Below are 14,559 nucleotides of genomic sequence, written 5' to 3' on the forward strand. Positions count from 1 at the left end.
CATCTGCTTGGAATTATTCAGTATCTTTTTTATCTTCTCCACAGAAAGACTACCAGGGTACAGCATCCTACTGGATGGAAACTAAATTACTGGCACAAGTAGAATGAGAAAAAGACTGCAGAGGCACTAGAGCTGAAAGAAGAGGTACAGAAGTAAATATAAGCAACACCTGCTCCAGCAGCTGAGGTTCCCCACAAGATTCTATAGCAACCCAATCTGTAGGTGGCTACGTGCCTCCTTCAACACCTCCTGGTGAGATCCCATGCTAGAGGATTACACCATAGGCAGTCTATACATGCTCTGCAGGAAATGTCCAAAGCAGCTGATAGCACAAAACACAGACTTTACATTATGCTACATTATGGTACCTTGAAATGTCAGATTTTTTTTTTTCACTGGTACATACAGGGGAAAAAAATATAAAAGCAAAATACAACTATTCTATTTATATAAAAAGAGCCACAAGTAGATATTACCTTCATGAGAAATTTCTTTCCATGGATTAGGTGGATACATGAAAGCGGCGTTCTGGATTTGGTCATGTATGTCTTCATCTTCATTGAATGGAAAGGTACCACTGAGGCTTACATAAATGATGACACCCACAGACCACATATCCAGAGATCTGTTATAGCCTTTGTTTCTCAGCACTTCTGGAGCAAGGTAGGCTGGCGTTCCTACAACTGAACGCCTAAATGATTTCTCTCCAATGATTCGGGCAAAGCCAAAATCACAGAGTTTTACCTGTGTAAAGAAAAACGCTATAGTAAGACAGGCATTATTTTTATTATCAAATACATAGTTGAGGAACTTTTATCGTGGTTTAGTTGCAAGATGCATCTCTACTGTTCCTTCAAGGATATTTTTTTTTAAACTCTTGTTTGAGAGGAATGCCCTTATTCCACTGAGACATTAGACCAGATTACCAGTCCATTGCATCTCCTCTATTCCTTCACTCCATGAATAAACCACGGTAAAAGCAGTAACAGCAGACAGCTTAGAATGAAAGAAATACAGTTTTGGATGGGCCTAACAGCTCAGGCTCCTGGTGAAAGTAGTAATACAAAGTAATACTTATTCATTCATAAAATAAAAACACAGCAAACAGAAAAATTGTTTTACCTATGGATTTTTCCTAAATCAAGCAAGTTGGCAAAATTCAGTTCTTGAACCTCCACTTTTATTTTATTGTGGACCTAGTTACACCCTGCCCCTCTGCAAAATTCTTTGTGTGATTTCTTCAGAGGGACAGATTTAGCTGCTTAAAAATTCTCACTTAACACCTCAGTATAGATCCTTCCTTTCCAATTATTGATACTGGTATTATCTACAAATTATCAGTAGTGCTCCTTTTGAATATGGGCAGTTGGAGGAGATTGTAGATGAACTCTGCAGATCAAAGGTAACAAGAGCTGACACAAATACCTTTTAATGAGAAATATAACAATGAGCCAGAAAGTACATTTAAATATTCTGCAATCTACCTGGCATTTAAATTCATAAAATTAAAGAAGCAGCTCTTATTCTTCATGAGCTCTACCCTAACTTTCAGAAAAATAACTGTCTTTCCAGTGACTGCTTGCAAATTGTCACTTATCTGGACCAAATCAACCAGATAAGTAATTTGTGCTGTAATGATGAGCAGATTAGAAACAATCGCACAAGTAGTTATGTCACACTTGAAAATCAAGTTGAATATTTTAGGCAACTGACAAAAGGCAAGGATTTGCAAACATGTCTTCTTTGGAAAGTTTTTGGAATAAATGATCGTTTTTTTCATATCTAAAAATTCTGTGTAGTTCTTGGAGGAGATACAGACAGGTCACTAATCACTTATTTGGTCATTCATAAAATAATCATTGCTAACACTTATTAATTTGAACAATTTATCCTAGAAAAGGGCATTTTCTTCTTGCCTGTGGGAAAGGATCAGCTGATGCCAATAACACATTTTCTGGTTTGAGGTCACAGTGAACAATGTTTTTGAAATGAAGATGTCTTAAAGCAACAAGGATCTGTGAAGAAACAAATCAGAAAGAAATTCAGTTTTAAATGTTGTACTTTTTGTTTGTTTGTTTTACGTTGTTCAGACAATATCAGTGATCAGAGAAGCAAGGAGTGGTGTAGAGAGAAACAATCCAACAAGAATGTACCTTTTATAAGAATGTCTACAATGGAAAAAAAAGAAGAAGCAAAAATGTCAGCTATTATTTGCTGTGCCTCAAGTTTTCTTGATGTTTCACTGTAAGGAATATGATTTTTCCCTCTCCGAAGACTTTATATTCTAAACATTTTTTAAAAACTGGGTTCTAAGTACTTGTTTACTTTTTTGTGTGTGAAATCTTTGGATGCAGAAACATTTGTAAAATGACCTTCCAGATCTAAATTCACTCAAAAAATTTCACAGAAATATTACATGATCAAATTTAAGTATTTTCTTGAGGACAGAAAGCAAAAGGAGCCTTGCATGTATTTTTATTCCGTTACACACACAGGAACACGGCAACAGAGTGTAACAGATATCCATCCTATTCCTGTAGCTTTAACTCCATTCCTTGTGTCTGGTCAGGGGCTGGCAGAATTTCCCACTATATTAGAGCAGGGAATGGTGAGGAGGCTGAACAAACCTGGGAAGGCAAGAAAACCAAATTCTGAAGCTGGTGGCAGTTTTGCCCATGAAAGCCTGAAAACTAGGGAACCTGCTATGTTCTACCGCAAATAATAAACTTCCCCCATAACACTGTTGTTCCTGCTCCTTTCTTTTTCCTGACTGCTGAAACACAGGCTGCTCTGACTCTGAGGTGGCCCACTACTCAATTGTGTATCTAAATTTAAACCAGTGTTATGGGCAGCTGAAGAAGCAATATGATAATATGACAACAGGAAGGACAAAAAAAACCCCCACCCAGATCACATTGTTAACAGAAGTCATATAGGAAACTAGATTCGTTTAATCAGTGGTAGTGCCGAGATCCAATCTCAGCACAGAAAAGATGCACAAAAGTGCACAGCACAAACTACAATGGTTAGGCATGAGGAAGTTCAAGAGGCTCCGATTTCTTTATGTATGTCTTCAACGCTTTGCTATTAGTGCTTTGCACCCCCTTCTTGTGCTTAATTCTTCAAGCATATGAGAAACTGTAGCTTGATGGCCCCTCCATCCAGCAGTCAGAGAGCTGCACATGTGTCTAGTTCTAGGTCCTCTTAATGGTTTACTGCCTATCAGATAACATACACAAAGCCGTCTTACCATCCCTGATATTACAATCCAGGCTTTCGTAAATCAAAGCAGTTAATTATGCCAAAAGCAAAACATGAGAAACAGTGATAATAATTGACCACAAATCTCTTTCTAGGTCTATAATTAATTTCTTACCTGAGTAATTAAAAACTTTGTTATTCTCTCTGGCAATCTGCCCTTTTCACTTGATAAGATCATCTCCAGCATGTCTCCATGGAGTTTTTCCATAACAACAAACACTCTTACAAACATACACTCCAGATTTACAACCCCAGGATGATGAAGATTCTATTAAAGATAAATACAGCCCTAGATTTCCCAACATGATCAGTAGGTTTTATCATTACCTAGCCAGTCTTCAAACCCCCCTAAACCAGACAACATTTCAGTATTTCATAATTTAAACCGTGTGCCTAACCTGTAGGCAACAGGCATGAAATTTGTAGGGACAGTACAGGAGAATGGATGAACTTCAAATTAGTATGACAAACACATTTTCCCTATTGTGCCTGGTGCTTAAAACTGCAGAAATTGTAATTCCTACCGTGACATTGCCAAGGCATTTGGTCTTGGCTGTTTATGCAGATTAAGCAGCAAAAATACTAATATTTTCGCAAAAATACTAGTGATTATCTATTTAAATAATTATCGTATTATCTGGTTTTTATAGAAATGTATAAATCGAGTTAATAGAGTAAAAAAGAATAGAAAAATACCTGTAAAATTGCAACTTCATTACGAAGTTGACTTTCCTGTTTAGTTGGAAACCTTAGTTTGTCAATTATTTTAATGGCAACATCTCTTCCTGTTTTGCGATGTTTTCCTGCATTAATAAAACAAAAGGCCTCTATCAATTAACATGATTAATCCTGAAAAATGTTCCACTTTCACTGGATTGTACAAATGACCACAACCAAATAATTCTCAGAGCAGGTTTGCAGCAAATTAAGTCACGTAAGTCATTAAAAGTTTTCTGTCATTTTCCTTCTTTCTACCCTTTGACAAGAGAACTTTTCTCATTATTATCTGACAAAGTTGTTTAAACATGTAAGAAACATATCCATATGAGAAAGTCAGCTCTGCATCTCAAGAATATAGATGCAAAGTTAGCTTTCTGATATATATATACACTTGTTCATACACTTAAGCTGCATTCTCTGCCATTGGCAGGTTGTAGGCTTAGTCCTTCGATAGTAGTTCCAGACTAGCAAATAATGAAATAGGTGATCGCCTTTAGGCATGTGAGTGCATGTCCCAGGTTTATCAGAGACCCACAGAGATTCTTCAGTGAGAAATTTGTTCTTAGTTCTCACTTCACACTGTCTCAAACAACAGCTGTACCTAAACGCATGCCCAAAAACTGCTGAAAAAAAGGGGAAAAATGGATAAGAAAATGAAAATAAGAAACAATTCAAACAAACTACTGAAAAACAAAGGGAAAAAAGCTCACAAAAGCATGCTAAGAAAAACAGTAGGAAGAAGTAATTCTAATTTTTTCTCTTCCATTATAGTTCTCAAAAAGAACAGTTTTCTGCACTTCTGGGTTTTCTTTACCAGAGCTCATAGAGAATATAAATCTATTAATATACAGTGACCCATTACTGGGTAGAAAACTTCAAATTACAAAAAGACTTGTCAACAAAAACCAGTTTCATTGTTTAATGAATACTGCTTCTATAAAACAACAGACAGCTAATTTCTGTAACAAAACGTTTTAGAGTCCAAATACTTTCACCAATCGGAGTGATTGGTTTTTCAGAGTCCAATACTTTCACAGCACACCAAGGCCTTACCTCCATAAACAATTCCAAATTGTCCTGATCCCAACACCTCATCTGGGAAGATTTGGTATACAGTGCTAATATCCTGTTTATATAAACATAACAAATATTAAGCTCTGAGATATGGAAACAAAATTTGTATTTCATTTGTTTTTTCTAATGGGAAGTAGCATACAGTTACTATAGTACATTTAAAAATACATTATCTGCCAGAAACATTCACGCGAGTTTTCTTAAAAGCCACATTAACTGCAATTGCTGTAAAAGCTGCTGCAGCTTCGATAGGTTTCAGCCACTGCCACCTTCCAGGCAAGTAGTCCCCAGCACACAACATTACACTTTATCTTTGTGAAATTTGAAGACCAACATACATATGGCAATAAAGAGGGTCTTGTTAGCAACGTTCCACCCTGAAGTCCGAGGATCCCAGATCTAGGAATTACTGCTGTTTTTTATGAAAAGGGAGAAATTATGAATTTAAAATTTCTTGAAAAAGTTCCTATGTCAGCTCCAGCCATGGAAATACAAGTGGATTCTTAATTTACAGAAAGCTTTGCGAGTATCAGTTCTGGGCTTTGGCTGTTTCTGTTTGTCCTCTGAGATGGGTAAAATATTCCATCCGTGCCAGAGAGGGAGTCTCATGTCCCACTACTTCTGAAGGCCTAAACACAGGCTAAAGCACAAGCTGTTAGCAGATTCATTTGGGAGTCTCAAACAGACCTCAGATCTTGGAGCTCAGTTTCATTTTCCTGATAATTAACCAGCAGCACATACGAAGAAGAGTAAAAGAACTTGATAGGAGTCGATAATAAAGGCTGTCTCGCTTTTTCTTAGGAAACGGACACATCCTTCCCTAGCAGGCAATCTTTTCCTGGCAAATACCAGAGCTGCCCCAAAGCTGTACTCGGCTGCAGGCAGTCCTGTTTATTTCCTCTGCCCGTGAAACAGAAAACCAGCGGCGTGACTGTTTACCTTGACCACATGCCCTGTGTCTAACCATCCTAGTGTAAAAGAAACGCAGAATTCTTTACGTATGTGTAACAACATATGTAACTCTTCCTTCAGATAGGGCTTCATCTTCGTACAACAGAGAATATCTGATCTCTCAGTGATGACAGGAAACAGTATATTCATCGAGGCTTGTGATTAGCTTTACGAAGTTCAGCTGACAAATTCCATGAACTAATAACTTCTACAGCTCGCTTTTGCTTTTGGTAATTAACATCCTGCAAGGATCCATAGTTAAATTCTGTGTTGAGTGAAATCACCCATATGTAATTCTTGCGTCTCAAAAAAAGGTGCCATGAAGATGATTTTTCTCAGAAGTTAGCAAAGCTGATTGTTTGTTAATTTCTACAAAGTAAGTGAAAAATGGCTGATGGGAACTCCTCTAACATTCCTCTTTGCAAAACAGATCAATGACTTTGCAAGCTTAATCATAGCATGTCTAGCACCAGCATCCAGAGAACACTCACCACATTTTCTTGAACTTGGCAGTTTGACACAGAAATACTGATGGATATATCCCCTGGGGAAGAAAGTAAAATATACTTTAGATTGCCGTGCTTTTAGTTCAAACATGTAGTAATAGGAAATGACATTTACATTACATCAATATCTACTGACAGCTCTAGAAATCGGACCAATTAGGTCAGCTTGTTCATCTACCAGCCAATATAAAATTACACCAGCCCACAAATATGTGACTTGAACAAAGTTTTGCAGTGTGTGGAAAAGAACAAAATTATACATTTCATTATTAATTTTTTAATAGTGGAATCTTATAATTCCCATTTATAAGCTTATTATTGCTTTTTTCCATTCTATTTTGGGGCTTTATACCTCACGCAAGTAACATAACTGCAACTAGGGTAAACTGGTTTTATTTAGTGGATTTAATAATAATTCTTATTTATAGTGTCACCTACAATGTATTTGATGCTATTCAGATGAAGGTCAATACGCATTCAAATTGGTCTGCATACTGTTAAAAGTAACACACATTTCAACTGGGTTAAGAGACATTATTAAAACACATAATGGAAACAAAAACTTGCACTTGTGCTTTAATACAACAAATATCAGATCCAACCTCTACAAATTCAGAGCTTAGGATGTTGCCATAACCATTTTGAACTGCAAACCTACTGAGGGATTTAACAAAACTTGAGAATATGCCTATTGCTAACTATATTACACAAAGATGTCATTTTGGGGAGGAAAGAATGGTTCCTTGGAGCATTGCTGCCTCTGTCTCCTCCTACCTCTGCCTAGAATTCTGTTCATGCTGACTTTTCATTTTCTTAGTATGGATTTCAGCCTCATGGAAACCAGTGTCCTGTACTACAAAGCCAGTATTACACACTGAAGACACTCGCTACTACCCATCAGCACCTCTCCTGGTTGCAGTAAGTAGCATGAGTAACTTCTGCCCCGTGTGACTTAATCCCTTGTCCTTTCCTTAGGAACAGACGGTTTTTGGAATGAAATGTTTCAGTTACACAGAGGCTTCTTTATCATTGCCGATTTTGTTTTCAAAACAAATTGTGCTGCTTTGTGTTTACGTGAAAAAAAGCATGGACAAAGACATGCGTCTTACACTTTGAGCAGAAGACAGAAGGTTGCTATCATTCTCACTCCCCATGGGAATTTGTTCTAAAGGTCTCAGATGACCTTAATTTTTGCACAAAAACCCCAAAGATAACTACTAACTTATAAAGAAAATTTTCAAACTTCCCGAGAGAGAGAGAAGACAGCTGTCATTCCCAGTCCAGCATTTTAGGTGATTCGTTTAGCTACATTGGGCTCAAATCAGGGGCACTAGGCAACTAGCCTGACTGAAATCATATCCAGAATTTGACACTATTTTTATGCAGGAACCCAGTCGAGAAAGCAAAGGACAGAACTGATCTAATCTGATATATGAGCTGTTGTGCCCGGAGATGTAATGCCACAGCCTGTTGCATTACTTGGTTTCTGAAGGGCTTGTGGTCTCATTAGCATTTTGTGCTGCATTAATAGCATCCAGATGTCAAGTGCTAAAGCGAGTGTATATTGCAACAAAAGGTCTAATCCAAATTGTGTAGACATACCCAAATTTGCTTTACACTGACTAGGCTGAGTACCAGTAGCAGAGCAACTACAGCAGCACATGCCTAGTAGTGGAGAATTGTTCGCTCTGTGCTGCTTTGTTATCAGTACCTGAACTAGATTTAAACGAGTTTCATGTTTGGTTTACATAAGCTGTTGTCTTTGCTAGAGAATTACCCAAAGGTATGTAAATTGGAGGCAAAGACATATTCCGTCCTTTTGGTCCTGGGTAACATCCATGCCTTGTTGTTCTTAGAACAGCTGTTCTTCACACTTGAGCTCATTTCCTCTCAGCATGGGACAACGTTTGTGGCAGTTGTACAGCCAAATGTGATGAAAGGGAGCATATCATCTATGCTGCAGTGCCCTAAAGAGCGAAGAGCTGCTTCTGCAGATAGCTAGAAACATAAATTACAGTCATAATGGGAAAAATCTATCAATTCCCAACTGGAGCTCAGAAAACTTCATGCCTCTGCACAAGGAGGCTATTACTCATGTCGGCAACACAAATGTGGATGAGATGCCTTACTAATATAACAACTATTTGCTCGCTAACAAATCTGCATCTTGTATATTAACACAGATGTCCTAGTATAAACTGGAAACACATGGATGAGAAGCTGTGGTGTTTAAAATAACATGCAAACAGGTGATAAGCCAAACAGAATACTAGCTGTGCAATACTTCCTTTCAATATGTGCAGAAGATTGAGCAATGTCATTTGTGATATGACTGTACTTATCTGAAATGGAGGAAATAATAAACTTACTGTGCAGGCTGGGTCCTGACCCACTTGATGCCCCTTTAGGGATGACGGGCATCAGGGCGTGCTGTATTGCCATCTCCCACATTCGTGCCACATCGATGCCAATACCACTGGTGATAACACTGTTATTCAGTGGAACACTTGAAAGGTTTTCTATGTTTTCTCCAACATAATAGACTATATTTGCTGTGCTTATTTCAAAACAATGAGGATTGGCTCCTTGAGGCAGCAAAGTGAAAGTTTTTGCAGGTTCCAGAGACAAAATTTCAGACAACGGGATTTCCTAAAACGTAAAAATGTTTTACTTTCTATGTAAAGATTATCAACACATAAAACTAAAGCACGAACTTTATTTAACTAATTTATGATATTAGCTGTTGCTTTTAACCACATGCTTCTTGTACAAACAAAAAGGCTCTTGTAACCTGAAACTCCATGACACAGAGGACTGTTGATGGTAAAATACTAAATGTTTCTTTCCAAGACCAAGTAGAACTTTAATTATTTAATTAAACTTATCAAAGAGAGCAGTGAGGTGCCATCAGAAAAGAGCAGGACCATCCATATATCAACAGAACTCCACCAGAAAATTAAACTCTGTTGACTCCTTATTTAATAAAATTTATCTGCAATAATGTACTTGCAGAATAAATCTATTCAACATTAAGATTCCAAATCCACCTTTCACATAGGCGTAAACTTGATTGTTTCACCTTGAATAACACTTAGGGCACGTTTCACTGACATATTTCCCTGAGAGGAAGCCATATGAAAAAAAACTTTCCATTATTAAAACTTATTGCAGTAATGCCTAAGGAGTTTAACTGCCTCAGGTAGAAAGATATGAGCATTAAAACAATCTTTTACAATCAAAATCACAACATACTGTCCAAAGGACGGAATTAAAATAATATATACTATACTTAATTGTTTGGAAAGAATTTGTATTATGAATGACAGAATGTCAGATGAGTTTCTTAGCAGAATTTGTCGCCGGTACTGAACTGCCCCTGTACAAAAACCTTCCATTTCCACAACATGTATTCTACAGGTCCTTATTAGCTGACACCTTTCTGATCTAAGACTTGTTTGTGAAAGGCAAAACACACATATGCATCTTAAATAATGAAAACAAACATAGATCAAAGTTATACTACTAGTGTACTTTTAGTAAGTATCTATTAACTTAGCAATTTATTCATTATATTCTGCTGGTACAAAGAGATTGAAAAATATTCCTTACTTTGTAATATTTGCTTCCAGTATCATTTTGAAAAAGTGTAATGCATTTGCTGTCCAGCCTCCAGTAGTGTCGTTTCCTCTGCAATGAAAATCAAGGGAAAAATCTTTCTAGCATTTTCCAAGTAAATTAATGAAATGTTTATTTCTCAAAAGCATCACTTCCAAAATGTTTTGCTTAAGTTTGAAGAGATGAACTGTAAATGATAAAGATTCATTTGCTTTTACAAGATTTTTGTGACGACTTTATATTTGAGTTTAAGATTTACAGGGCCACCCTCTGTTGTTTCTGTAATAACCTAGCTCTGTTCAAATTGTCCAACTTTTAAAAATTTAAAATGTCACTTCAATGTCTGCATTACATTCAGCACAAGTTGCTACAGGTATGCTGCTAAAATAAACAAACTTTCTTTTTGTATCAGTTATAATACCCCAGCTCACTTTAGAAGGTCACATACTGAAGTCTTCATTCCTGTTTTAGCAGGTTGGAATGAAAATAACTTTTTCCTGCGTTAAATCTACTTTACAAAAGTCTCAATTCACCTAGCAGTAAGATATCTAGGAGATTGCAGCTGGAAGGTAAAGCTACTTTCCAGAACCCCTAAGGTGTTAACATTATTTTTTGCTTCCTTCAGAATGTCTTCACATTTGGCTGCCTGTGATAATGCAACTGACACATTCAGGTATTTTTTGTGTGTTTTAACTGTCTCCTGTTTCTTACAAGCAGTGCCAGTCCTCAGTTATGACAAGAATTAGGACTTCAGGAATCACAAATACTGCAAAAAATGCCTTACATGAGTGATTGTAAATTATCAAAGTATTGTTAGGATTTGATTCTGTACTATCATATAGTATGTACATAAGACAGGTCTTCCTTAACATTTCTTACCAGTGTGTCCTTGCTTGTATAGTGAACCATCCAACCCTCCTTCATTACTGTGCTACTTCTCCTTTTTGTGTGCTTCACAGATTGTACCACTCTCATTAATGGAATATTGTTGCTGGTTGAAGGGCTTAAGAATAAATCAATAAAGGCTTTTAAAAAGAAGGTAACTTTGGACAAAAAGAAAAAAATTCTTTTAAATCAGTATATATATATATATTTATATATCTCCTATATCCACATTTATATTTACCATCACTACCAGACCTGGACTGGACACTATTTTGTTTTGTCATTCCAAGTATCTTGAGATTATGAAGAAAAAAAATCATAATGCTACACCAGGAGGATGTCAGAAACCTTCTGAAGGCTTATTCTCTCTCTCTCTCTCTCTCTCCCCGAAATATTCCTAAAGATGAGCTAGGCAAAATGACTGAGGCCTCAGCTAGGGTGTGGGAGCCACAGCTCAAGCCTGTGCTATGCATGATTCAGACCAGTATTTGATCTTGAATCTCTCATAACCTAAGTAAACATCGTCCATCAGATTACTGTCCTGTGATCTTTCTTGGGTTCAAACACACAATGAAGTGATGACGGTTTACAGAGTAGAAAATGCGTCAGCTGCCTAGCTGCGCGTACCCTGGCAGGGCACAGCAGAGCATCTGCTGGAACCTTTCAGAGAAAGAGGTTTAAGCTAATACATTTTATTCTCAAAGACCTAAAGCGAAGTCCCATTGCCTTGCACTCTGGGGTACACACGCTGAAACTTTCCACGACTCAGCTGACACACAGTAAGTCGGGAAGGCATGGGAACCTGACAGCATGCCTGATACCACCATCAGATAAAATCTGGAATATCTAGTTGGAGAGGTGTAAGAAGTAACCAAGCCCATCTACCCACTTTCCTTCTTGTGAGAGTTAACCATTCCTAAAGCAGATTCTGCATAATGGAATATGGATTCATAATCTGCTTCAATCCTAAACCTAAATGCTTAGTTATTTTTGGCAGAACTTTAAATGGAGATGCTGCCTTGTACGTGAAAACACAGCACAGAGAGCTCGTGTTCTGCCCTGCTGTCAAAGCTATTGGTGAAACAGCTCCAACAAAAATGGGCAGAAACTGCCCAGGAAAAGAACAATATCTTAAGTTTCCACAATTGTTGTGACTGTGGATGTCTGCAGATGGCCCTGCTTCACTGTAATGCAACCTGGAAATAAACATTTTATGAATTGGCAGTTTCCACTCAAAATGCAAAAAGTGCGCTGTCTTAAAGTTTCATTAAGACTGTAACATACATTTAACATCTCTTTTTTGCCTAAAAATGATCAAATGAGCTGCAGTTTCTATTTAATTATTCTTGTCTGTACTGACAAGACGTTTACTTTTTTATTTGCCTTTTAGAGATCACTTAAAAATAATCCATGGATATGGAGACTACCCTTAGAAATAACTGGGGAAGGTATTACTGCAAATACAGGGATGCCCCTCAACTAAGTAAAATAGGTACCTTGGCTATCAATGTTTTTATTAGTCATAATTAGGTATTTATATTTTGAAAACCTGCAACGCTGTCCATTTAATACAACTTGGACATTCAAAATGTTTTATGACACTGATTTTGTGATATAAGCACAGGCTTATATTCCAGTGATACAAGGTGTCTATATATAGTGTCTGTGCAGAAGAATATGACACTAGGAAAAACAGTTCACTGCCGCAGGAGGTAAAACTGCATGTTGTTGAAATGGGTTGCTTTCTATTAGTGCAACAGGTATATGTTAGTAACAGAGACCTGCTGAAACAGACTCCTAGTAAGCAAAATAGAAGAGGAAACTACAGGTCAAACTAGGACCTGTGAAAGAAAAATATTCTATAATTCTTCAAGGTACAGATCCCTTGCATCAAGGAAATTACAGCTGAACAGATCTTAATTCATTTTAGGTTCCCTGACAACGAATAATCCCTACTTTTTTCCCTACTATTCTGTACAGTTCCAATAAGTGAATAATGTTTTCTTCTCTTCAGACATTTCTGAGGTAAGTTGCACAACTCAATTTCCATTTTCCTTCCTGATTAGTCATTTCAAACCACTAATCTATTTTGTAATTTGCTTCAAACTACTACAAGTTTGTCAAACTTTCCTTCTTCCTAAAGGTATCTAAAAATGCTAACAATTCATCTACAGCCGATTAGACCATAGCCACTTACAGAATTTTTTTTTTTTTTTTTTTTTTTCTTTTCATTTATATGACCCGGCATTACACTATTAGTCAGGGAAAAAATGCTTGGGAAAATAAGTAAGTAAAAAAAAAAAATTATTCTCTATTGGTCATGCACAAATAGTTTCACAACATAATTTTCATAAGAGAACAGACCTGTAACAATTACTTGTGCATCAGTTTTCAGTTGTTACTTTAACTTGACAATAATTTTTAAGCTTCTCTTAAATTCCTGATGCATATATTCAGCGAAGCAATCTCATTGCAATTTCAGAACCACCACATATCACTAGCTCTCTCCATTCTCAGTGAGTGAGAATAGGGTCCATGTAGATTCCCCCTTCAGCCTTAGACATGATGCCTACAAATAAATACAAAAGAAGATGGGAGGTAGACTCACTCCCCAGCTCACCTGATCATCCTGTTAGACTCATCGTGATCCGGATCAGCATCCTGCATTTCCCCGTTGTCACTGTGGCATCCTGTCATTGACATCTCAGAATCATGAGCTATTGATTCTTCCATGTCATCTATAAACCCACTGTTTCTTTCACTGTCATTGTCGTCACTCCCTTCTTCCATGACCACATCAGACTCAGCCCCAGGACTAAGAAGATCTGGAATATAGTTTCTGAAGTTATTATCTGAAAACATACAATACTCCAATCACAACATCCTGACACATTTTGAGCTTCAGAAAACCCCAGGTTCTCTTTGGAACTCTATTGCCTGGGTCTATCTCTACTCAGTACTCCATGTGTACTGGTGAAGTGTGGTTTTTAACCAGTCATTTAGAAAATCGCTACAGAAAACTGGAAATGCATCAAACAAAATATTTTCAGAAATACAACTTTTTATTAAAAAATGCCAAAGTCAAAGCAGAATTTCTTGTCCATGGACTTCTATCAAACATTCTATACTCATGAGCTTTATTTCTGAGATCTTCTGGCAGATACTCTATACAGCCTGAATGTTGTGTACTGGCTTGATGGCTGTTGGCAGGCTACAGCTGCAAACTGATGCTAGGAGAGCAGTAATTTCAAAACTAGGAATTTTGTAATATGATGATGACATGACGATGAACTATTGAAATAACTCCCAAGACAATTACTTATAATATGAACTATATTTTTGGGGAAAAAAGATATTTCCTTTGCACCAGTGTTCTCTGTGAAGGCTGCACAATATGGCACAGTAAGCCATACTATTGAAATAACGCTCCCTGCCTTTAGGAAAGAAATATTAAATAAATATCAAAAAGTCCAACGTAAGATAGCGTAGAAAAAATACAAAGACTTAGGATTTAACTTATTTGACTATGGCATAGTATTAATAGTAT

The 14,559-nt window shown here is 37.0% G+C and overlaps 1 protein-coding gene across 2 annotated transcripts in view; it reads right to left on the reverse strand.

The window, feature by feature from the left end:
- The window catches only part of PRKD1 (protein kinase D1), a 73,016-nt gene that overhangs the window by 12,536 nt on the left and 45,921 nt on the right, over positions 1-14,559 (reverse strand). For both annotated transcript variants that reach the window (XM_009578658.1, XM_009578657.1), the window contains 10 exons: positions 13,633-13,837; positions 11,007-11,130; positions 10,122-10,199; positions 8,882-9,161; positions 6,498-6,550; positions 5,035-5,107; positions 3,958-4,064; positions 3,377-3,529; positions 1,917-2,015; positions 477-744 (listed from right to left, as the gene is read on the reverse strand). In XM_009578658.1, the coding sequence (XP_009576953.1) occupies positions 477-744; positions 1,917-2,015; positions 3,377-3,529; positions 3,958-4,064; positions 5,035-5,107; positions 6,498-6,550; positions 8,882-9,161; positions 10,122-10,199; positions 11,007-11,130; positions 13,633-13,837 (1,440 nt within the window). The remainder of the gene's footprint in view (positions 1-476; positions 745-1,916; positions 2,016-3,376; positions 3,530-3,957; positions 4,065-5,034; positions 5,108-6,497; positions 6,551-8,881; positions 9,162-10,121; positions 10,200-11,006; positions 11,131-13,632; positions 13,838-14,559) is intronic.

Source organism: Fulmarus glacialis, unplaced genomic scaffold (assembly GCF_000690835.1).
Source record: "Fulmarus glacialis isolate BGI_N327 unplaced genomic scaffold, ASM69083v1 scaffold2195, whole genome shotgun sequence".
NCBI lineage: Eukaryota > Metazoa > Chordata > Aves > Procellariiformes > Procellariidae > Fulmarus > Fulmarus glacialis.